At 41.6% G+C, this 25,921-nt stretch overlaps 2 protein-coding genes across 4 annotated transcripts in view; both read left to right on the forward strand.

Moving 5' to 3' along the window:
* The window catches only part of PPP1R42 (protein phosphatase 1 regulatory subunit 42), a 38,254-nt gene extending 18,742 nt beyond the window's left edge, over nt 1-19,512 (forward strand). The window contains 5 exon segments of the mRNA XM_084773109.1: nt 3,146-3,263; nt 8,260-8,391; nt 12,546-12,705; nt 19,202-19,247; nt 19,249-19,512. Of these exon segments, the coding sequence (XP_084629235.1) occupies nt 3,146-3,263; nt 8,260-8,391; nt 12,546-12,705; nt 19,202-19,247; nt 19,249-19,299 (507 nt within the window). The 3' untranslated portion in view covers nt 19,300-19,512.
* Nucleotides 19,513-19,839: 327 nt separating this feature from the next.
* TCF24 (transcription factor 24) lies at nt 19,840-25,166 on the forward strand. 3 transcript variants are annotated; one of them, XM_084773142.1, is made up of 3 exons: nt 19,840-20,344; nt 20,522-20,939; nt 24,891-25,166. In XM_084773142.1, the coding sequence occupies exons 2-3, from the start codon at nt 20,547-20,549 to the stop codon at nt 25,002-25,004; spliced, it is 507 nt and encodes a 168-aa protein (XP_084629268.1). In that variant the 5' UTR covers nt 19,840-20,344; nt 20,522-20,546; the 3' UTR covers nt 25,005-25,166. The 3 variants fall into 3 exon arrangements, with proteins under 3 accessions (XP_084629268.1, XP_084629267.1, XP_084629269.1); XM_084773141.1 differs by having other exon boundaries at nt 19,859-20,349; XM_084773143.1 differs by having other exon boundaries at nt 20,243-20,360.
* Nucleotides 25,167-25,921: the final 755 nt, after the last annotated feature.

Here is a 25,921-nt window from a genome sequence, read left to right on the forward strand (position 1 = left end):
CTGGCAAGCAGCACAGTCCAAAGATAAATTTATTCACTCCACACTTTAGTCAGGAACAAGCCCAAAAGTATAGATTTTCCTCAGGCAGATGATGACAGGCAGTCAGCGGGATGACAAATGGGTGTCTTTAGACGTGGTAAGGACAGTTGGGCCAGACATTGCCGATAAAGATTGGAGCGTGGCTGGTCAAATACAGGTTCATCAAGGCATCATTAGAGCAGAGAACACTGCCTGCCGCAGACGCCCACGCAGGAGCAGGGTACCGGCCTGCAGGGGAAAGGGAATTGGCTCGCAGAATTTTGCAGCTCTCCTCTAAGCGATAGCATGACATGATCATTTATCAAACAGAGACTGTCCAGAAAAGTGTCTGGTTCCTTGAGTAATTTATTGAAGGGCAGGGGAGTGAAAGCATTTTCTTACGGACAGGAAGGCAATGAACAACCCGAGCGTGTCCAAAGGGTAATGGTATTTCAGAACAGGATTAGTTTAGCCTTAAGTAAACACACACTGGAGGAAGTATGTCCAAGGTCATTTATCAAGTGAGGAATAATTAACGAAACTCCAGCCACTGTTTTATCTGTATCAGTTAAAAGTTCTCTTGTTGTTTATGGGCATCATATTCGACGGCACAAAACATCCGACCCACAGTCCCTTCCCCGTGGCTTTTAGAGTAAAATACATAATTCTTGCGTGCAGTAATCATGGCTATGTGAAACATGGAAGAAATGTTTCAGAAAGAGCAAAATCTAAGGTCCAAGACCCAGGGCTGCGGTTATAATTTTGAAGACGGCTTTCTTACACGAAGATCACGAGTTGTTGGTCAAGGGGTCCGAAGTTCCATCTTTAAATCAAGCTGTTAGCCAAAATCAATAGCTGGAGCTGGAGAAAACAGCAGGGTGGGCTAAGAGGCAAAAATAAGCCCAAACATATTTATGAACTTATTTGCTTTGTTCTCTGAACTTTATATGCATAACAATTTATTCTAATTGCAATCACTTATAAATAAAGACAGGAAGCCGGGTGTTGGTGGTGCACGCCATTAGCCCCAGGGTTCGGGAGGCAGAGGCAGGTGGATCTCTGTTCAGGTGAGTTCGAGTCCAGGCTGGTCTACAAACTGAGAGTTCCAGAACAGCCAGAACCACACAGAGATACCCTGTCTCAAAAAACAAAATAATAATAATAAAGTAGGGACATGTGCACAGTAAACAAAGCCCAGGGAAACAGAGGACTACTTCTGAGAAGACAATTCCTGTTTTCACAAGTGGTTTATTTTGATCGTCTGAGTCAAGCACAGACTCTACTCTAGAGCTAGATATGTGCCTACAGAAAGACACTATTGTGAAGAGACATCTGCATTCTCATGTTTGTTGCACTGTTAAAAAAAAATCAAGATGTAGAGACAACCAAAATATATTACTTTTTATTTTATTTTTTCTCTTCTCTTCTCTTCTTTCTTTCTCTCTCTCTCTCTCTCTCTCTCTCTCTCTCTCTATCTCTCTCTCTCTTTCTCTCTGGTTTTTTGAGACAGAGTTTCTCTGTGTAGCCTTGGCTGTCCTGGACTCACTTTGTAGACCAGGCTGGCCTCGAACTCACAGAGATCCACCTGCCTCTGCCTCCCAAGTGCTGGGATTAATGGTGCACACTGCAGCGCCAAGCTATTACTTTTTTAAAAAATTTTCTTATTTTATTTAAAAAAAAAAACAACTCTTTTGTGTGCATATATAAGAAACACTCAAAATATATATCCTTCCACTACATAGTAGTTAAAGTAACATTTACTTTTAAAGAGGAAGTGGAGAAAGCAAGAAAAGGGTTGGCAGGAAGACAAAGAATTGGGGTGGGGCTTCGACCCTGGCTGAGAAAAGAAATGAGCGTAAGGAAGAGAAACTAGAAAGCGCTTCTGAAGTGCCATTTATCTGTCTTCCTTGTGGCTATAAATGCATGCAGACGGTTATCACAAAATGTAAAACAGCTGAATGTGGTGGTGCACACTTTTTTGGGTCTTTTTCTTGGGGGTGGGGGTGGGGATGTTTGAGACAAGTTTTCTCTGTATAACAGGCCTAGCTGTCCTGGATCTTGCTTTGTAAGACCAGCCTGGCCTTGAACTCACAGAGATCAACCTGCCTCTGCTTCCAGAGTTCTGGGATTAAAGGCCTGTGTCACCAGGCCTGGCGTTGGTGCATACTCTTAATCCCAGCACTCTGTAGGTAGAGTCAAGTGGATCTCTTTGAGTTCAAAGTCAGCCAGGTCTACACAGTATGTGCCAGACCAGTCAGGGCTACATGATGATGATTATGATGATGATGATGATGATGATGATGATGATGATGATGATGATGATATATAAAATAATAACAACAATAACAAAAAAGTAAAAGAAAATTGTAACCACAGTAAGATCATGATTTCAAAAGAAGTCTCTAGGCCCAAAAAAAGACCAGAAGTGCATATAACAATGCCAAAACAGATGAGAAGAACATAACCGTGTTCAGTGTGGTCTGTGGGTGATGAGCAGGCAAGTAAATTCTTTTTACTCTGTTTTGAAGTTTGCCATGATTTCCCCACATTCTTCATTATAAAGTAGGCAACAATGCATATTGCCTGCAATGCTGGCAGCCAGTGTTGTGGTTTAATTCGATGAACCAATGAGTTTTATTGGGGTTACTTATAGGAAGATGGGTGAGGGGTCACTTTACAGAAGCAGAAATGCCGCAAAGACAGTTGCATCACCAAACTCCTCCCCAGCATGGGTGGCATTCCTGAAAGCTGGGAGCCTGGGACACAGGAAGCAGCCCGCAGGCAGCTCACCAGGTGGGGGCGTGTCCTTTCCAGGCGGCTCAGCTGTGCTGGCCCCTGCGCCTTCCAACCGCTGATGCCTTACTGTGTACACTTTAACAGATTCCGCTAAGAATAGGGTATCCTCCGCAGAAAAGGTGTTTCCTTGCCTATAGATTGGGTCAATTTAGGGGCAACATGATGAAGAGCAGGGCTGTGATCCCCAACTTAGAACTTCCCGTTCCGCCTCCTCTGTGGCTACCCGACTACTAGTGTAGACAAAGCAGTTCCTAGCTTTAAAAGCAGATGGCACTAGGAGCACTGATAATGACAAAATCCCCGCGCCTGCCTTTTTCTTTCCTGCTTACAGGACTTGGAGCCTTTACTGAAAAATCTGATGAAGCTGTGGAAAATGGATCTGAATGGAAATCCTGTTTGTCTTAAACCAAAATACAGGGACAAACTGATACTGATGTCCAAGTCGCTGGGTACGTGCTTTACACTAATCCAACTTTCTCAGAGAAAACCACTTGTTTAGCTTTAAAGTTAATTTATCAGCAAGCTTTCAGAAGTGTAAATATAGCCAGGTGTGGTGGCACACACCTGTAATCCCAGCATTCGGGAGGCAGAGGCAGGCAGATCTCTGTGAGTTCGAGGCCAGCCTGGTCTACAAAGCGAATTCAGGACATCTGAAGCTACGTGGAGAAACCCTGTCTCAGAAAAACAAAACAAAACCAAAAACCAAAAATCATAGGGCTAGCATAGTTCATTGGTACAATACTTGCGCAGTATACGTAAGTCCTGAGTTCTATCCCTAGTAGAAGAAAAAAAATCACTCCTAATCTCAACATAAATCTACTGTTAAAACTTTAGTGTATGTCTTTCTACTTGATGAATGTATACACATGTAACAAATCATTTGATTTTTGTCTTTTTACCTTCTTTTGCTAAATTTTGATATTTATCTTTTTACCAAATTTAAAACCAGGTAACAAAAACAGTAATAATAAACTTAGAAGACTATGAGGATCAGTTTATGTTTTGCAGTTTACCCAGTCAACACAGTCAACCCAGACAAACACAACAAACCCTACATATTTGGTTTGCATAACATAGGTGGAAGCAAATTCCATGATGAGAGCAAATCATTAAAATAAAATAAATCGTATTACCTATGTCAGTTACCTGCCTTTCTTCCCAAAATCCCTTCTGTACATAAGAGCTTTATGCAAGACTATGTGCTAAAATTGACATGTAATCAAATTATTCAAGCCAGTGTGTATGTACACATATGTATGTATGTGTATATATATACTCACCCAAATATACTAGCAAGTTATATCGTTATTAACAAAAGCAAACATACAAAAACATCAGTAAAGACAAGCATGTGAGAAAACTGAGCACAAAGAATGATTTTTTGATGTAGTTATAAGTAAAAAAAAAATATGATGGCAAAACATCTTGCTAACTTCTTAAACTAGATTTTGAAAAGAACTGTCATTCATTTAGGAAAGGTGCAGAAAAGTAAACTGATTACTACATTTTGGGGCTCAGTGGAAAACCTTACACAGATAATGAGAGACAGTTTAAAAATTATATTCAAGTTGCCAGGCGATGGTGGCGCATGCTTTTAATCCCAACACTAAGGAGGCAGAGGCAGGATCTCTGTGAGTTCAAGGCCAACCTGGTCTACAGAGTGAGTTCCAGGACCCCCCCAGGCTACACAGAGAAACCCTGTCTTGGGGCTGGAGGGATTACACATGGGCTGAAAAGATTGCTCAGTGGTTAAGAGCACTGGCTGTTTTTCCAAAGAACCAGGTTCAATTTCAAGCACCCACATGGCGGCTCACAATTCTCTGTAACTCCAGTTCCAGACATCATCACACACAGAGACAGACATGCAAGCAAAACTCCAATGCATATAAAAATAAATAAAAATTTAAAAAATTATACAGATACATTGTTAGAAAAATTAAGTCTCTTTATTAAAGTAAGGCCACATAAGCCACTTTATGTCAAAGAATAAGTAAAATAAAATAAGGAAATTGTTCAGTTTTTTTATAGACTATCCATATACACTAAATTATCACTCATTAGAAATTGTGTTTAGGGCTAGAGAGATGGCTCAGAGGTTAAGAGCACTGACTGCTGTTCCAGAGGTCCTGAGTTTAATTCCCAGCAACCACATGGAGGCTCACAACCATCTAGAATGAGATTTGGCGCCCTCTTCTGGCATGCAGCCATACATGTGTAAAAATTTTTAAAGCAATTGTGTTTAACGATGCATTACTAAATGCTTACTATATATATTATATATGTATGTGTAAGTGTGTGTGTTTGTGTGTATACGGTTTCTTTGTATAGCCTTAGGGGACCTAGAACTCTCTATGTAGACCAGGCTGGCCTCAAATTCAGAGATCTGCCTGCCTCTGCCTCCTGCGTGCTGGTATTAAGGGCGTGTGCCATTATGCCTGACTTTTATTTTATTTTTTCTAAGACCAATAATTAAGTTTATAAAAACATGGGTTTTTTTCTTTCTTTTTTTGTTTTTTGAGACAGGGTTTCTCTTGTATTCCTGGCTTTTCTGGACTCACTTTGTAGACCAGGCTGGCCTCAAATTCAGAGATCCACTTGCCTCTGTCTCCCAAGTGCTGGGGTTACAGGTGTGTATCAGCATGTCTGGCTATAAAAACATGATTTTATGGACTGGAGAGATGGCTCAGAGGTTAAGAGCACTGGCTGCTCTTCCCAAGATCCTGAGTTCAATTCCCAGCAACCACATGGTGGCTCACAACCATCTGTAATGAGATCTGGTGCCCCCTTCTGGTGTGCAGGTGTCCATGTAAACAAAACATTGTATATATAATAAATAAATGAATCTTTTAAAAACATGATTTTTTTTTTTTGCATTACAACAACATTTCGCCTTGGAAAACCAACCTAATTTGCATATGACCTTAGAAGGAGGTCAAGTTCAGACTGTTTACAGGGTATGGATAGTAATAGATCCTTTTTCTGTCCTTTCATCATGTTGCAGTTGCTTGTAATAAGTGCATATTTTTAAAGTCAGAAACTAAAAATAAATAAAAACTCAACAAGTGTGAGTGTAAAGGCCAGGGAGGTAATGCAGTCAGTATAGTACTTGCCATAAATGAGGCCATGAGCTTGGCTTCCCAGAATCCACGTCAAAAGCCAGGCATGCTGGCACATGCCTGTGATTCTGGTACTGGGGAGAAAGCCCACAGGGTATCTGGAACTCAGTAAGTAACTAGTCCTGCCAAACTGGTGAACCCCAATTTCTTTCTTTCTTTTCCGAGACAGGGTTAGCTGTCGTGGACTCTCTTTGTAGACTAGGCTGGCCTGAACTCACAGAGATCCTCCTGCCTCTGCCTCCTGGGATTAAATGAGAGACTCTATCTCAAAGATTAAGGTGAATATTGGTAAAGCTAGACCCTTGACATCAATCTGTGAACTACACACAGACACAGACACAGACACAGACACAGACAGACACACACACACACACACACACACACACCCCAATACATACACATCACAACACAAAATTAAAAATACATAAGTGTACAAATAAGAATTTTTCTCAATTCTTTTTTTACTGAAAAAATATTATACACTATATTCTGATCAAATTTTCCCCTCCCCCAACACCTTCCAAACCCTCCTCGCTTCTCCTCACACCCAATGTCATGCTATTTCTCTCTCTTAAAAGAGAGGCAGGGAGTGCTGGAGAGGTGGCTCAGCAGTTAAGAGCATTGTCTGTTCTTCCAGAGGTCCTTAGTTCAATTCCCAGCAACCACATGGTGGCTCACCACCTAATGCCCTCTTCTGGCATGCAGGTGCACATGGAGATGAGTATTCATCAACTAAATAAATAAATCCTTTTTCCTTTTTTTTAAAATATAATTTTATTTTGTCTTTTACATATACATTTATACTATTACACACATATACAATAGATTATCTATAGCAAGAAGAGCCATGACACAATCAGGAATTATATAAATGTTACATTCTTAGTGTTTTAGCTATTTGTATTTGACAGCCTTGAAGAAGACATCTTTCCTATCTTTGTGCATCTAAATTTCTGAATGTAAATCAATCTCCATCAAATATTGTCATTATCAACTTAGAACACCTATCTAGACCTAAAAACATCTTAACCCCTAAACAACTAAGCTTCATTGTAAAACTAAGCTACCTGGTCTTCAACTCCTTCAGAGACTTGAGAAGGAATAAACTTGATTATCTGAGTATGCCAGGAGTGCAGGTTAGAAAACTATCTCTGTCCCTTTTTTTTTTTTTTTTTTTTTTTTTTTGGTTTGGTTTTTCGAGACAGGGTTTCTCTATGTAGCCTTGGCAGTCCTGGACTTCCGTGGACCATCCATCAACCTCTGGCTCTTCCAATCCTCCTGTCTCCTCTTCAGCATGTATCTCTGAGCCATGGGGAGAGTTCCAAAGTCTCTCACTCTTTGTACATTGTGCAGTTGTGGGTCTTTGTGTTAGTTCCCATCTACTGCAAGAGGCTTCTCTAACGATGGCTGAGCAAGGCACTGATATATCCCAGAATGTCTTAGGGGTCATTTTATTCCTATATCCCCTTGGCTCCTTGCCATTTTCAAGTTCTTAACCACCCTTGTTGGTGTCCAGCTTGGGTTCTATCAGAGAGTAGTTAGCTTTGCTCACAGTGGTTCTACCCTTGTTACACAAGTGTCTCGTGAAGACAGGCCACCGTTGTAGGACACGGGGTTTGTAGCTACAATGATAATTACATTTCTCCTCTGGTACCATGCAGAGGACCTTCCAGTACCATGCATGTTGGTCGGGAGGGATGAAGCCTCTGCTTAGGCACCAGCTCAGCTTCTTCATGTTTGATGACTGAAGTAAGTTGTCTTTAGCAATAGGACCTTACCAGCTGAAGAGCAAGCAACAGCCTATGGTCTTTGGTAGTTCCCAGGGTGCTTCTTTAGCAGCAAATCAAAAAGCTATAACCCAATACTGACCCTGCGGTTTTTTGTTGTTTTGTTGCTGTTTGAGACAAGATCTCACTCCATAGCCCAGGCTAGCCTAGAATTCATTATGTAGCCATTGAGGCTATTCTCAAACTCATGGTAATTCTCCTGCCCCAATTTCCTAAGTGATACGATTAGCTACATGACTAAGGTGTTTTGTTTGGGAGACAGGGTTTCTCTGTGTAGCTTTGGCTGTCTTGGACTCACTTTGTAGACCAGGCTGGCGTGGAACTCACAGAGATCCACCTACCTCTGCCTCCCCGAGTCCTGGAATTACAGGTGTGTGCCACGGTGCCCAGCAACTAAGGTGTTTTTAAAAGGACTTTATTTTAGCATATGAGGTAACATGTGTTCTCAGCCAGAGGTATCTATTTTTATTTTCATATATATAGACATATACACATGTTTATGTATATGCTCACTGTATTTTAAACTTATATATCTTCTCCAGAATATCTTGATGGAAAAGAAATAAAAAATATGGAAAGGCAATTTCTAATGAATTGGAAAGCATCCAAAGATGCCAAGAAAGTCAGCAAGAGAAGGAGCAGCAAGAATGAGGAGCCAAGCAACTCCTACCTAAGTAAGTGCCTGTGAGCCACAGTGTCTAGCTGAGGGACAGCCCGACAAAAGCTACAAAAAAATAAGTGGGCAGTGGTGTCTGGGCATTTGTGATAATGGTCTTAGGCTTTAAGAGTGTATTCAGAGCCGGGTGTGGTGGCGCACACCTTTAATCCCAGCACTCGGGAGGCAGAGGCAGGTGGATCTCTGTGAGTTCAAGGCCAGCCTGGTCTACAGAGTGAGTCCAGGACAGCCAAGGCTACACAGAGATACCCTGTTTCAAAAAAAAAAAAAGAAAGAAAGAAAGAAAGAAAGAAAACTGTATTCAGTTACCTAGTTGTTGATAAGGGCAAATATAGTTATTAGGAAATTTTATCTGCAATGAAAATGATAAGAGTATGAAGAAACTCTGCACTACATTGGCTGAGCCTGCCGGGCTGTGGCAGCACTCAGGACTGTTATACAGAGAAACCCTGACTTGAAAAAACAAAAACAACAAAAAACATTGGCTGAAACAGTGAATCCCAAAAGAGTCTAGGCAATGAAGTGAGGGCCCATCAAAAAAAAAATCAAAACGATAAACAAATATTAGATATAAGTCAACCACATCTGACCTGCACTCTACGGCCAGTCCACTTATTATGCACACATGCTATAGCCTAAATGCTTGGATTATAATATGCTTACCGTAGTGTTCGAAAGGGCATGCTAACCTTTGCCTAACCAATGCAGCTAAATATAAATAAGAGCAATGTAACAGTTACCTTTGCCATATAAGGAAGCCTCCTAGACTTGCGCCCAGAGTCTGTAGAGGAATAAGCCTCTTCTGCCCACAGTAGTCTTTGCATCCAGCACTTTGTTCCACAATTAACCCCAGTTGGCACCTTTGGATGCAGGGGATGGACGCATGCCAGCAGGGCTGTGAGACCAAGGGAAAGGACACTGGGCAGGGCAGTTACAAGGAGAGCACAGAAGTCTGTCATCCTAGGAAAAGGTTGAGGTGAGGAGAGTGAGGTAGGAAGACATGGAGGTCTGGTGGTCTTGCTATATCACACCATTGAACACAGACTGTTGAAAATCGTTTAGGAGAACTGGGACTTCGCTAGCTGCCAGTATATCAATGATTGACACTGTGCTGGCAAATGCACATTTCTCACGGTCTGAAACGTGTAAAACACTCAGGAAGCATATCTTCTGTTTTTCCTCCTGGCTGAATTTTAGTCTTGTAGCCCTGCATGGCTAGAGTGTCCACTTGTACTCCCAGATGTTGAAAAGGCTAGTTTGAGGCCAGTGTAGGTAACATATCCTACCCCAGAGTAAGGAAGGGCTAGGCTGGGTTGGAGAGATGGCTCAGTGGTTAAAAGCACTCACTGCTCTTCCAAGGGTCATTAATTCAATTCCCAGCACCCACATGACAGCTCACAACTGTCTGATGCCCTCTTCTGGTATACAGATGTAAATGCAGACACTGTACCATATACATAAAATACATAAATAAACCGAAATAAAATAAATTTTAAAAAATTTAAATAATTAAAGGAAAGGCTGGGCATGCTAGCTCATTGGTAGAGCACCATGTGTATACTTTTAATCCCAGCACCTGAGAGGCAGAGTCAGGCAGATCTCTGTAAGTCAAGGCCAGTGTGGTCTACAGAGTTCCAGGACAGCCAGGGCTACACAGAGAAACTCTGTCTTGAAAAACAAGCAAACAAACAAACCAGAAAGAAGAAAAGAAGGAAGGACTTATAATATTCAACTACCCAAAGTGATCTACAGATTCGATGCAATCCCTGTCAAAAATCACAATGTCAGCTTTTATAAAAATAAGCATATTCTAAATTCATAGATCACAAATAATCAAATCAGTCTTGAGAAAGAAGAAACTTAGTGGCATCATAGTTTCTTATGTCAAAATCTACAATGAAGTTCAGTAGTCAAAACAGTATGAAACAAGTAGAAGACAAACAAGGCCACAAACATATATAAACTGATTTTTGACAAATGTGCCAAAAACACACAATAAAAAAAAAAAGCAGTTGCTTCAGTAGGTTTGGGAACATTACATAACCACATTTAAAAAAAAGGAAACTGTACCCCTATACTCCAAAATCAACTTGTGGGACTAAAAATGTAAAAGACATGAACCCTCAAACTTCTGGAAAAAAAACATAGTGGGTAAGCTCCACAGATCTCATCTTGGTGAGGACTTTGGTGGAAACACAGATGGAACCACAGAAATAATTAAGCAAGACTAGATCAAACCAAGAAGTTTCTGTACAAGAGAGGAAACAGCAAAACAACACCTCTGAAATGGAAGAAAATCCTTCAAACTGTGTACCAGACAGAAGTTAATCCCAAACTAATCAGAAACTCCTACAACTCAATAGCAAAGGAATATTAAGAACCTGATTCCAAAATAGGTTAAGGCCTTGAGTGGACATTTCTGAAGAGTCATTAACAACAGCCCAGCACAATAAAGTAGGCGGGACATGATGAGATGCTGACTCAGCAGTCATGACAATGCGACTTCCAATCATATGGCATGGATAGAGAAGGTTCACCAGCTAAGAGCATGCTACTTTTCCAGGCATGCATGTGGCACACATATACACATGCAACAAAGCACACACAACATAAAATAAAAATAAACAAGACCAAAAGCCAGGCATGGCAGTGCATGCAGAGGTAAGACAAGAGAATCAGGGGTTCAAAACCAGCCTTAGGGCAATGCAACCTTGTCTCAAACAGAACGAAAGCATCAGGTGTTATCAATGATGAAGACTGTGTGGGTTGCTAACTTATTTTCGCTCATAGTGTCAAAGGGTTGAGCCCATGGCTGCTCCACCTATGTGCTTAAAGCAAAGCATCGTGGCAGTAGAGCATTTGATGTGGGCAGCTCTTCACTTCTTAGTAGACAGGAGACCAAGAAAAGGACACAAAGGAAGGAGCCAGGGCACTTTAGAGCCACCGAGGGCATGTCCGCAGTGACCTCCTTCCTCCAGTCAAGCCTCTCTTCCTACTTACCATCTCCCCCAAATGCTGTCAGACCACAACTCCACTCATCAGTAGGCCAGGGGCCTAGGCATCTAATTGTCCCTGTAAGCACCATCACAGATGTGTGCTTCTCTAGTCCCCGGGCCATTTGTTTTTAACGTTTGTGTGTCTGAACACATGTGTGCAGGGGCCCATGGAAGGCAGAAGAGAGTCAGAGCCCTTGGAGCTAGAGTTGCAGACAGTTGTGAGTTATCAGCGTACATCCTGGCATTCAGTGCTCGTCGTCATGGTCAAGAAGCAAGTGTCCTTACCCACCAAGACATCTCTCCATCACCCTTGCCTGCCACAGCATTTCTTAATCCACTCAAACTGGCAGTCAAAAGTCAGCCATCACAAAAAGAAGCAATCTTTACACATCCTCATTTTTAAACATGTTTTTAAAATATATTTTATATATTTGAAAGCCTTCTGAATTTATAGCTCTATATTGGAAATTAAAGTTAAAGTACATAGATTATAGCCCCTGACTTAAAGAATCTTAGAATTAAAAAAGTTATCCTACATGTAACCATGTAAATCAAAGCTGGAAATATAATCAAGTACTTCAGTAAGATCCAAAATGATTTCACAGCACTTGGAAGATTAATATATTAATTTAGTAACTATTTTTGGACAGCTCAGGATGAGACCCTGAGTTTAATCTTAACACTCAGGAAAAAATAGTTAAGCATGTTGGATACTGGGCGATCAAAGACACTGGGGTTGAGAGGTAAACATGGCAGCCCCCCCAGGACAGGGACATCCACATGATATGGAATGATAACTGACCAGGTAAAGGGATGAGCACACCCAACAACTACACATGACAAACCCACACTCTAAAGTCTACTTTGAAACTAATTTTAGAAAAGCATAACTTAAGCCAATTATGTTTATATTATTGCTAGCATGTCTCTTTTCTCTCTAAGAATTAACTATGAACTTTCCTGTATAGTTTTTATATATAAAAAAGTCTGTGGTGTTTTATTTTGGATATTAATTTATTATTGATTTTACTGTGGGTTTTTTGTCTTTCTTCAATTCCACTCCATAACATATAATTTATGATACTAATATATATCACCTGATAATCTAGTAATTAGTTTCAAAGCAGGATGCTTTTTAATTCTTTGTATGCTGCAGGTAACTTTGAAACAGTCCATCACATAGTTCCTGTTTGTTACCCACAGGTGGGTAATCCAAAAGTAGTCTTTTTCTCTGATGTACAGAGATACCTTGTACACAGAAATGCATCGTCAGAATGTTCCCAAGAAGATAAAACTAAAGTTGCAGAAGACATAGGGTACGTTCTTTCAAATGTCTATATGGTTTGTCTTTTTTAGGGGAGTGGGATACCCTTACTGTCAACACAGATGAAGAGCGGAGCCTTCTGATTGTTCTAAGTCCTTTCTACACACACACACATGCACATGTCAGTGTTGGTCAGCACAGTCATAAAAGTGCAGAGATGGGGATGATTCTGGAAGTTGGGAATTTGACTAGATGCACTCAGTGTGGGGCAAGAAAGTTCCTAAAGATGTAGATAAAGATGTCTGAGTTTTCAGGGCGAAAGAACTATCTCTAAGGAAGGTGAAGTCCCAGGCTTGAGTGACAGGGGGTAGAAGGAACTGTGACAGATGACAGGAGAAAGGAGGAGCCTAAGGAGTAGGTAGACTACTGTATCCTCTGCTCAAAGCCAAAAGTTCGGAACCTGGCCTCTCTGGAGGTTTTAGAAACAGCATTTATTCCCAAAGGTGTTTATGATAATAACAATAATAAAAAAGTTTGAGTCTCAATTCTAAGCCCTGGGTCTATACTCAGTTTAGTTCTATACAAATCTGCTGTAAAGTTCCTAGTGAGAAATACAGTTGGTTTTGATTAAAAAAAAAAAAAAAAGATGGCCGGGTGTGGTGGTACACACCTTTAATCCCAGTACTTGGGAAGCAGAGGCAGGTGGATCCCTGTGAGTTAGAGGCCAACCTGGTCTACAAAGTGAGTCCAGGACAGCCAGGGCTACACACAGAGAAACCCTGTCTCGAAAAACCAAACAACAACAACAACAAAAAAGGTGACAATGATTCCAGGAAATAACCTCATTTATTCTAAACTACATGTTTCTCATACATTAAACAAAACAAGATAAAAATTCAAACAAGCCCTGTGGTGTCGCATACCTTTGATCCCAGCACTTGGGTGGCAGAGGCAGGTGGACCAGGCCAGCCTTGTCTACAAAGTGAGTCCAGGGCAGTCAGGGCTACACAGAAAAACCCTGTTTCAAAAAGGAAACAAATAAACAACAAAAATCAACCAAGAAGAGAGCTGTGATAAGGCCAGCTACAATCCCAGAACTCTGGAGGTTGAAGGGGCATGATTAGGTGTTCACAGATATCATCAGCTAAACAGCAAGTTCAAGTCCAGCCTGAGCTAAAAAAGATCCCATCTTAAAAAAAAAAAAAATTCAAACAATCCTAATTTCAAGTATTTTACAGATCTGCCACAATTGCTGTATGATGTTGGTGATGCTCAGAGCAGTGTTAACACATTCTATACGTTCTATTTCAACTGTTTCCCCATGTATGTCCAGTTTCCCTTTTGTTTAATCTCCCCCCTCCCCCCCCCAGCAGCCTTCAGGAAGCAAAGTTGGTGAGCTTTATACATCACCACGTCCTAACTGGATCCACAGTAAGCTGTGGCACACAGCACATGCTCTCTATCCGTGTGCAAAGTCCAGACCATTAGGAGTGTACTAATGAAACAGTGAGTGGGTGCTCTGCTCTCAATATCCCAACCAGAGCCTCAGAGTTAAAGGCATTTTTTAAAGTAAAAACTGCAACTCTGCCGCAAAGACAAACTTCCCTAAACAAGGCAAGCAGAACAGAGGGCTTTTGTGAGAAGCTCCTATCATTGTGTGAAATTGAGTATGTTCAATTCTGAATTGTCAGTTTATCTTGTGGGAAGAAATGTTATGCAAATTTTTCTTTTACATGTTTATTATTTCCTCAGATAGCTTTTTCTCTGAAATCATGCCAAATATGGTTTGGGTGACTTAGAAGATTTAAGTTTGATTAGGTGGTAATATTAGTTATGTCATTCTTTAACAAAAAAATTTTAAAAAGACCAAATATATTATAGAACTTCAAGTGCTTGAAAACTTTTTTTAGGGTGTGCCTGATGCTAGCAGTTTAATAACTTGGGGAGGGAATCTTATTTGCTCACATGAACTAGTGTCCATTTTTGTTTCTGTGTCACAGTTCATGCATGCAATGTCCATTTTGAATTGAGCTGTACCACACGTACAAGGCAGAAGGCTAATGTATGGCTCAGCACTTTGATCTATGAGTGCGGCCATGCAACCTTTAGCAAGTTAATGTCCAAACAAAACAAAACCCAAACCCTTAAGGATAGCGAGATTACAGCTGGAAGATTTTTTTTAAAAAGTATTAATAATTTGGCTGGGAGGAGTTGGAGAGGTGGCTCAGCAGTTAAAAACACTGTCTCCTTCCAAAGGACCCAGGATCAACAGCAAGAACTCACATGGCAGCTCAGAACTGTCTGTGACTCTAGTTCCAAGGGATCTGGCACCCTCGCGCAGACATACATGCAGGCAAACCAGCAATACACATAAAGTAAAAGTAATTTTTTTTCCAAAGAAAGAAAGCAAAAAAAAATTTTTTAAACATCCCCGCAGAAAACAATAATTTGGCCTGGAGTGTTGGATCAATGGTAGAGCATATTTGCCTAGCATCGTGTGTTCAACATCCAATGCGTGTGCACGTACTTTCTCTCTCACACACACAAAGCAAACCTAGCTGAACACAAACACAAAGATCAGATTTTCAGTTCCTAAGAGAATCTATCAAAGCAGCTCTTTCCCTTAATCCTTTGAAAGGTGAGGATGAGGTAGCACCCACAATACATTTTGACAAGCTCTATTTAACATTCAAGGTGAGGAGCCTGCCGAGAGGCAGACAACAGGACACGCTCCAAAAACAACAGTGTGCTGCACACTCCTCGAGGCCTCCACACCCCGGGAGTGGGGCCTGTCTGCAGAGTGGAGCACCGCGAAGCAACATCTGTCTGAAGACAGGAATGTTTTCCCTGTCTCTTACAAATGCATGCCGTCTACGCGTGTATATTTACACAAGCCTGCTCTCCCTGCAGGGAGGAAAAAGTCAGACCTGTTGGCGTTGTTTGTGACCCTCAGACTGAACTCGATACTATCAAAGTACACGTTAATTAAAGAGTAGGTCTAAACTATTTTTTTCTTAAAGACTGATCTTGAACAAATGCCTTCGCTGTTCAATTAAAAATAATGCATGGTATTAAGTGAGCAAAAGCGGTACACGCTGTCGCTTCCCTCTGTATTTGTCACAGTAAGCACTTCTGACAGATGTTTCCTCTCTTCAAATATGCTAGGGGCTACTTGGACTTTGGTTTAAAAAATCGACATTGCATCCCTGTATATTGCTCATAAGACCCACCGAGAATACTATTAAGCACTATACCACGAAGAAGGCAAATGGTTACTTAACTGTCTCTCAAGTGCAGGCAACACTAATAACCATAGACCCACATACTTTGCTAATTTAAACACCTTACTCGGTTTCCGATATCTTCAAGGAATATGAATCCCAGGGACTCTCAATTCATAGGAGTTTCCACTGTGTTGGTTAGCTATTTATGAAATACTTATTTGGGGTATTTGCTAAACTGTGGGAAGAATTTGTTTGAATTAAAAACGGATTCTTGGAGCCGGGCGTGGTGGCGCACACCTTTAATCCCAGCACTCAGGAGGCAGAGGCAGGCGGATCGCTGTGAGTTCGAGGCCAGCCTGGTCTACAAAGCGAGTCCAAGACAGCCAAGGCTAACACAGAGAGACCCTGTCTCGAAAAAACAAACAAACAAAAACAAACAAACAAACAAAAAAAAACCGGACTCTTGGGCTGGAGAGATGGCTCAACAGGTAAGAATACTAGCTGTTCTTCCAGAGGTCCTGAGTTCAAGTCCTAGCACCCATATGGCAGCTCACAACTGTCTCTAACTGTAGCCCCACAGGATCTGCTACTCTCCTCTAGTGTACAAATGTACATGCAGATACAGCACCTATATCCATCCATACATAAATCTTTTTGTTGATTTTTTGTTTTTGTTTTTGAGACAGGGTTTCTCTTTTCTCTGTGAGCCTTGGCTGTCCTGGATTCACTTTTGTAGACCAGGCTGGCCTCACAAAGATCTGTCTGCCTCTGCCTCCCTTGAGTGATGGGATTAAAGATGTGAGCCATCATGCCTGGCTAATAAATCTTTTTTTAAAAAGTAGATTCCAATAGTTAAAATAACTGGCTTTCACAGCTGGTAGGGTTATGTTCAAACAGTTGAAATAACAGATCTGTGTGCTTCAAAAAGAATTTTCAGAACTGTGTTAATGTATTTAGTCATAAAACTCTTAGAATGCTTTTTCATAAACTTGCTTGCAAAGTCAAAATGCCTTTAGTTTTGCTTTGTAATCTTTCTTCCAGTATATTTAATTTCCTGTGCAAAATAAACATCTTACATATCAGTAATGCAGATAGAATGCTAACATTTTGACTTGCAGTTCTCAAAGAATGCTCTTGAGAGTAGTATGCACCCCAAGAGCAACAGCGGACAGCAACGTAACATTTCCATTCTAACAGGCTAAGCTAGTGTTTGGGAGTTCTGGCTTCAATGCTGTCAATCCCTTACTCTATAAACAAGAATTACATAAGCCCAATTTAACACAAGTCTTTATTACTCAAACAATTTTTGTTTGTTTGTTTGTTTCGAGACAGGGTTTCTCTGTGTAGCCTTGGTTGTTCCAGACTCACTTTGTAGATCAGGCTGGCCTCGAACTCATAGTGATCCACCTGCCTCTGCCTCCTGAGTGCTGGGATTAAAGGCATGTACCACCACGGCCGGCATCAAACAATTTTTAAATGCTAGAACTCTTTAATAAAAGAATATTCTGGCTGGGCATAGTGGTGCATGCCTTTAATCCTAGTACTCAGGAGGCCGAGGCTGGCAGATCTCTGTGAGTTTAAGGCCAGCCTGGTCTACAGAGAGAAACCTGTCTCCAAAATAAAAAAAAAAAAAAAAAGAATATTTTAACTCCAATAGCCAAGCTCTCAACAACTCCACTAAGAATCTTCCCCACTCCAGGAAAGTACAGAAAGCAAGCAGGTGAGGAAGTGACTTAAGATGGACAAGTACGTTCCTGTGCAGCTAAAGGCACCTGCAGCCACTCAGGTCCAAGCAGTGTGTGGGCAGGTTATACATAGACATGAGAAATCAGAGCAGCTGGCAAGCAAGGGCTCTCAGCTGTAAAATCATTTGATTTAAGTAAATATTGACCCCATCAAGAACACATTAGAGCAAGTGCAGAGATGGCTCAGTCAGTAAAGTGTGTGTCACACCAGCAAGAGGACCCATGTTCAGATCTCCAGCACCCGCATAAAGCCCAATGCAGCAGCCCAGGCTGGAACCCCAGTGCTACAGCACTGGTGAGTGGAGATGGGATGGATCTCATGGATACATTTTCCCAAACTTTTTTGGGATACATTTTTTGGGATACATTTTCCCAAACTTGATGAACTATGCACTCAAAAGAATAAATTTAACTATAAAAGTTAATTCATTTATTTTTGAGACAGGGTCTCTCTATGTAACCCTGGCTGTCCTGGACCTTGATATGTAGACCAGGCTGGCCTTGAACTCACAGAAATCTGGCTGCCTCTGCCACTTGAGTGATGAAATTAAAGGTGTGTGCTACCACATCAGGCTAAAAGTTTTTCCTTAATTTAAACAGTAAGTGAAATAGTTGAAACCAATTTATTGTTCAATATATATAATATATATATATAGTATAAACTGTTCAAACATTTTATTTTCTGCTATGTGATATTTGCTTTTTAGCTTTTATTTTAAAGACAATATTAACATTACAACTTGACTTAAGAATAATTCTGAGATTTACACCACACTCAATAATATCTACTGCATTCTAAAGTCATACTTTTTGAAAACTAGGCAAGTAAGAATTTCAAAGAAAAATACACTATGAACATATATTTAGTCTGCTAATAAGCTGTCAATCAGTCCAGAGTATTAATTTTAATAAATAAATAAACAAACAAACAAAACTGTGCAAAATACTCAATACTATGGCGAATAAACGTTAGAGACATTATACTCGGTTTGACCCCCACCTTAGCCGTTTACTAGGTATTCAAAATTGCCCAATCCCTGGGAACCCTATCCTCCTGACTGTAACATGTAAAATCCTCAGTTTTTGTAAAGGGGAAATGAGAAAATAGCCATAAAGTAATCAGCACATGAAAAGTGCCGTATGACACTTTAGTTTACTCATTAGTTATATAATAATGGAGTTTTAGGATTACCTATATTTAAAATGACTGAAAATACTAGTCTCTTTCAGGAATTTGGACTTTGAATCAGTCTGCCTAAAATAGCAAAGATAGGGAAAAAAGGAGAGTCTCTGTGGTCTGCTCCGTGAACATCAGTCTTTTCTTGTGTTCCCATGCGTGTGCCAGCCACTGCTGTCCAGGGCACGCACAGGCAAAAACTTAGGGCGCTCCTGGCACCTCTGCACTGCCACAGCCCACCTAACCTCCTTATGTCCGCACATCTCCCAAAGCAGGAAAGCCTGACTAGCCTTGAGCCTTTTCCAGGGTTAATGTGTCCCAGGTTCTTTGTCATCTTTTTTACATATCACCTTAATTAAATGCCGGTGTGTTGTTTTTGTTTGTTTTGTTTGTAAATAACAGGAATCTGTCCTTGGAGGAATCTGAAAGCTTGCTAACAAAAAATGATATCCACGAACCTCATCTTCTCCGAAACTCAAAGTAAAAGAACATTTGTATGAAGAAAAGGAGTAAATTCAGCCTCACGTGATTTGATTTCCTCATAGAACTAGGCAACAGCGTGTTCTGAGGGTTTGTAGACTTCGGTTATCTCGGTGTGTAAGTTCTTGTTTGATTTGTTTCCTTATAGAATCTGAGACTGGGCTTTTACGTGTGTGAATTCCGGGATCTGTTTACTTCATTAGCTGTTAAATAAAATTTACAAGGAAATAAGATGTGGTTTCTTATTCGAATCAGGGCAATCTGGGTGTGCTTTCTAAAACGCAAAGCCCATTACATTCCAGAAGTCACCCGATTCACTAAGTTTCCACATTCTTGGCCGCTTTGCAATCTACTGCTTGGTAACCCGCCGTGGAAAGTTAGGATCTATAACCGAGCAAGTGTCGTCCACTGTGACAGTCTGTATCCGATACTCAAGAGCCCTCAGAGAGGAGAGTGTCTGGCTGGGCTGCAGCGAGGACCGCTTCCCCGCAAAGGCGGGCGCGGGCTGCAGCGCTGGGTCCCCCAGACGCCCGGGCCAGCCTGAGCCTGTGGGCGCGCGGGTGCAAAGGCCGGAGGGAAGGGGGCGATGGCGGGTCTCTAGGCCATCGTGTGCTGGGGAAGGGCTTCTTCCGCAAGAATCTTTACCTTGTGGAATAAAAGGCGGGCGGGGACGCACACTCGACGGCTCCGCTCCTCGGGTTAAAAGGCGCACCAGTCTGAACCGAGGGGCTCCGCCTCAGCTCTGGGGCGCTAAGGCGAACTCAACTTCCCCACTCTAAGCATCCCGGTGAGAGGGGGCGGGGCCAGGCGTCCGCCCCGCCCCCGAGCGGTTTGATAGATGAGTCTGTCCGCCGTGGGGGCGGCTCCGCCACGCAGTTACCGGTAGCCTCGGGGCTCGGGTGGGCGCCTGTCTCGGCCCGACGTGGCTTTGCGGGCCTCCCACTCGCTGGCTTCGGGCGCCCGCATAAAAGGTTGGCAGCGGGGATGGAGTGACCTGCTCGACGCCCCTGGTTACCCAGCCCCGCTCAGCCGAGCCCCGCACGGGCTCTGCGGGGGAGACGTGAGGTGAGGTAAGTCCCAGGTGAGGCCGGGGTCCCGCAGCGCCGGTTTCCGTGGCGGGAGGGACGTCTCCGCGGGGACGGGAGGCTGAGCCCCGTGCGCCTTCGGGAGCAGCCCAGCATCTGGGGACTCGAGGGCGAGCCCTGCGGTGCCGGGTCTCAGGGCCACCCCGCTTCTTTGCAGTGCAAGCCGCGGAACCGGAGCCGCCATGGAGCGCGGCCGTCCTGCCAGCAGTTCACGCAGCGCCGAGCCTGCCCCGCCGGCCACAGCCGCCGCTGCCCGGGATCTGAGCCCGGGACGGACCGGGCCCGGGCCGACAGTCTCCGGCGGGGTCGCGGCGCGCTCCGGGGGTGGCCGTCCTGCCGCGGCGAACGCAGCGCGGGAGCGCAGCCGCGTGCAGACCCTGCGGCACGCCTTCCTGGAGCTGCAGCGCACGCTGCCGTCGGTGCCTCCCGACACCAAGCTGTCCAAGCTGGACGTGCTGCTGCTGGCCACCACCTACATCGCCCACCTCACCCGTAGCCTGCAGGACGACACCGAGGCGCCAGGAGACCCCAGTCTGGGTGCCTTGCGAGGTGATGGCTACCTGCACCCAGTTAAGGTAGGCAACGCTGCCCGGCTGGGACCCCTGGAACCATCCTGTCTCGGTCTGAGCATATGCCACGAAGCTGGCACTCCTCCGGAACAGGAGGAAACTCCACTAGAAAGTCACCTGGGCCCGCGGGCGATGATGACAAAGTCCCCACTACAAGAGGCTTCGGGTTAACAGTTTGCAATCGGGAGTCTGGGGCGGTTAATCCTAGCTGGGCTTGAAGCTCCTTAAAGTTTCACTCTTTGACAATGAAAAACGGAGAGGCTGTTGTACCTTATGATGACTGGTACCAACTAAATTTCATTTATGCCTTCAAGAGTCAAGGGTCTTAACTTGACTTTTTCTTGGGCAGTTCCAAAGGCTTCGTGAATTAAACGGAATTGTGGAACTAATTCTTTGCCCCTAAAGTAATTGGGGGGGAAAATGCCAAAATCAGTAAGAACAAATGAGACTATAGAGTAAAGTTTCAATCACGGTTAAATATTGTGCACTACACTGCAACTGAGAATGTTAGACAACTCCCAGAATGTTTCCTATAACTGTCATATTAGATTGGCATGTATGTTGAGTGAATTCGTCTGTATTCAGATTAGCCAAGAGAAACCACTTTGCATGATTTCTTTACATATATGTAATGCGTTCAGCAGTGTGCTGTGGACTTGAGTTTTCACCTGTGGTGCAAGGGTCTGCATCCTCTTCTTTTAGATTTCTTTTGAAACTTTCCATTGATCTAACTTTCCTCTTCAAAATGAAGAAACTCTGTATTTGCTAAATTTAAAAATGCTCACATTTTTGTCCCACTGTTCTGAAATATTTGAACACAAATATACATGATTAGAATTCAATCTTAAGTATTTAAATGTTGAAGATTTCATAACAAAAATGAGAAAGTACATTTTGTTGAAATGTAATAAAACACATTCTCTAGTATTTGTACTTAAAATTATAAAGTGCATTTTAACAAAACATACTTTGAAAATACTATAGCATGGGGATAAACTTAAAGCAATTCAAATGTTAAATGTGAAAACATGAAATAGTATTTGTAGTAATGATAGAGCCCATTCTATCTCTGAATTTTATAACATAATAGCTGAAAACACTCATAATTAATAATTTTTATCGTGAGCATTACATTAATGCTATCCAAATATTTCACTAATAGCTTTCTTTGACTTGATATTTTCCATATATTCCAAGAAAGTTCATTTGAACATTACGATTTCAGTACCAAAAGCAGACATTAAATTCCTCCCTCGTACCTGATAAAATTTAGACCAAAGTCAACTCTTTCACCTCAGTGTCACGAGGCTTTCCTGAATGGGAATATTAGAGACATTGTGTTACAAAGAGACATGGCAAGCTAGAGCCAAACTTGACTCACATGCCAAATGTTTTTATAGTCTTTTCTAAATCATTTTTCATTGTTTTAAGAAAAAAATTAATCTAATTTGCTGTCTGATTTTAAAAGGCAGTGTCCATAATATCTAAATTTCTAAGCCCAGAGATAATTATAGAATGCCAATGATTATCTCATAAAAGATGAAATTGATGATAGCTAACAAGTGACTGTTTTAAAATTAAACATTTGATTTAATACTATGTAGAAATCTCAGCTTTAGGAGACAGAGAATACAATTGTAAGACTTGATTCCTGCTCTAAATAAATACAATATAGAGCTAAAAATACAAACTGTATAGTACTGTAAGGAAGAATCTTATATTTATTAAGAAAAACGGTCTAAGCACAAGCTGTGGAGCTTTACATACTTTGTTGAAATTGCCTGCCTACATTTTATGGACACTGTCAAAATGTTTAAATATCTTTAATACAAAGGTAATAAAAATGTTCTGATCTTTTTTTTCTTTGGAGTAAGTAAAGCCTCATTATAAACTACCAAGATAGCCCTTGGTAAGTGTTCTAAAGTTACTATTCCTGTAATACAACACAGTTACTAAGGGCTACACAAATTACTAACGATGGATTTTGTTCACTTCTTTTTTTTTTTGTTTTTTGTTTTTTGTTTTATGTTTTTTTGAGACAGGGTTTCTCTGTGTAGCCTTTGCTGTCCTGAACTCACTTTGTAGACCAGGCTGTCCTGGAACTCACAGCGGTCCTCCTGCCTCTGCCTCCAAAGTACTGGGATTATAGGCGTGTGCCACCATGCGTGCCTACTAATGATGTTTTAACAACTATTCCAGTTCTGTCACTTTGAATTATCTGTCCTTTTTTACCAATATTATGAGCATGTTAGAATGATTGGAGACTTTATAGTATCACAGATGGCAGAGGGAGGTATGGCCAGGGATCGTGCTCACGGTTGCAGTTTGCAAGGCCCTGGGTTCTGTGCACTAAAGTGGAAAGGAGGTTTAAGAACTGAACTTCTGCAGCATGGGCTAAACACATTTTTATCCACTTGGAAATTAGCAGATTAGTGAGTTCTAGACCCCCAAAGGGCTCTTCAGGAGAAAGGCACAGATGAGTCTCTTAATTGCCAAAGCCCATAAAAATTATCATCCATAACAATGATAAGCAAGAATTTAAAAAACTGTGAGATCTTGTTAATTAGAATAAGAGAGCACTTTTAAAGATCTTCAATTTGGGCTCAGTTCTGGCTAACTGCTATTTCTTTTAATAAGTTTAAACAAAACTACATGATTTTAAATATGCCTTAGACTAGAGAACAAAGTATAATGACACATACAAGTACATGAAGGTGCCATAATGAAGTGTATTACTTTGTATGCAAACCTAAGAATTTATAACGCACATGATTTAAAATAGAATAAATATACTGTAGTAGAGGAAGGGTTTGGGGCTGTATTCACTGATCACACCTGGAGACTTTAAGGTAAGACTTATGTTGGCTGCCACAGAAAAGTGACTTTCCAGATAATATCACATACCCACTTACTAACAAACATTTTTATCTTTATTATTTCTTCAGTTTTCATTTGGCATATGAAAATTTGCCTGTGCATGAGATACACTGCTGTGTGTGTGTGTGTATGTATGTGTGTGTGTGTTAGATGATGCTCAAATCAGAGTGTTCCCTGAAGACATTCGCCATTTGTACTATAAATGTTCAAAATCATTTCTTCATAAATATTAGAAAACAAAGTATGTTGTCATTATCTGTAGTTGCCCCACTCATGACAGAAAGCCCAGACTGAGAAATGTGGGCAGCTTTGTGAAGGTGCCTGCCGTTGCTGTTCAGGGGCTGCCGGATCTTTTCCATATAATACCACTTTTACCCACAATCTACTTTGTATACAGCTGAGCACCACTTCTTAAGAACTGATGTTTTAAATTTTATTTTATTTTAGGCTTAGCTTGGAATTCAATATCATGGTAAAGATGAACGCGGTGGTGCACGCCTGTAATCCCAGCACTCAGGAGGCAGAGGCAGGTGATCTCTTTGAGTTAGAGGCCAGCCTGGTCTACAAATTGAGTCCAGTGCAGCCAAGGCTACACAGAGAAACTCTGTCTTGAAAACAAAATAAATAAATAAAATGAAATGAAATAAAATACCATGTTAAACATACATTTTGTCCTTAACTTGTTTTGGTTCTTATCAAACACACATATATTATTTTTACAGTTATCATCAAAGCCTTCACTTGTGTCACTAGCATTGTAAAACAGTCTTCATCTTGTCCCCTAGAACTTGTAATTATAATCCTTACCAGCTAAATAACATCTCATTAACATTGATGTGTTTTAAGATATAAACATTTAGCCAGGCGGTGGTGGAGCACACCTTTAATCCCAGCACTCAAGAGGCAGAGGCAGGTGGATCTCTGTGAGTTTGAGGCCAGCCTGGTCTACAGAACAAGTTTCAGGACAGCCAAGGCTACATTAGAGCAACCCTGTCTTGGGGAGGGGAAGATTTAAATATACCTACACTGTATGTTACAGATACTAACTTTGAGATTCTTACGTAAATCCTCTCTTTGCAGAAGTGGCCCATGCGATCAAGATTGTACATCGGTGCTACTGGTCAGTTTCTCAAGCATTCTGCCTCCGAAGAAAAGGCAAACCACAGCAACACTCCAGCGGCCTCACAGCCATAGGCTATCTCCTGGTGGGGTCCGGCAGAAGCGGTGGCTATTATTTTTAAAGACTGTGAAGTAATTGTATTTATTGTATTGGCCCTAACACTATCTGAACGTTTACATTGAAACTTGTAGTTGAATATCAAAATATGACTAAATAAATGTGGAGTGGAATACTCACAGTCCTATATAAAATATATATAGTTTATTTAGTCATTGTGTAAAGAGAAACTATTAGGAAAAGTAAAAGACGCATAACAGCATATAGTTGTATATACCCAAAGAATGCACACATTTCCACATTTTCTGTGGTGTGCTAATACAAACTTAAAAGATGATGTGAATACGGCCGTTCTAGTTTTAAGAAATAAAATGTGAGGCTGACGTAGTGGTGTGTGTCTAGAATCCCAGCACTCCCAGGACACAGAGACAGGCAGATGAGTTTTCTAACATAGAGAGTTTGGGCCAGCCAGGCCTACACAATGAAACCCTGTCTCAAAAAAAGAAATAAAATGTGTTTATACTAGTATTCCATTTTTGTGAAACCCAGCATGCGCTGTGACTTGGCCACTTCAGTTAGAAGATGTAAGATCGTTATTCACTGATCACTCCCTCCCTTCCTCCCTCTCTCCCTCCAACCCCCCCCACCCCGCTCTGTGTGTGTGTGTGTGTGTGTGTGTGTGTGTGTGTGTGTGTGTGAACTTTGGTGCAGTAACTTCCATCTGTAGTTATAATTTCCAGATAGAGAATTTTATAGAATAATAGAAATGTTTTTCTCTATGAAACACGGTATGATCACCTTTCAAAATTAGAGTCTTCATTTTATTACAAACTGTGGAAGCCACTAGCTCCAAGGAAGGGCATTTTCAGCACTGACTGGGGAGTTCTGCCAGTGATCTGACCCTTGAGAGAGTCTAAGGACACCGATAAACTTC

The sequence above is a fragment of the Acomys minous genome (assembly GCF_964271855.1).
Source record: "Acomys minous genome assembly, chromosome: 1".
Classification (NCBI taxonomy): Eukaryota; Metazoa; Chordata; class Mammalia; order Rodentia; family Muridae; genus Acomys; species Acomys minous.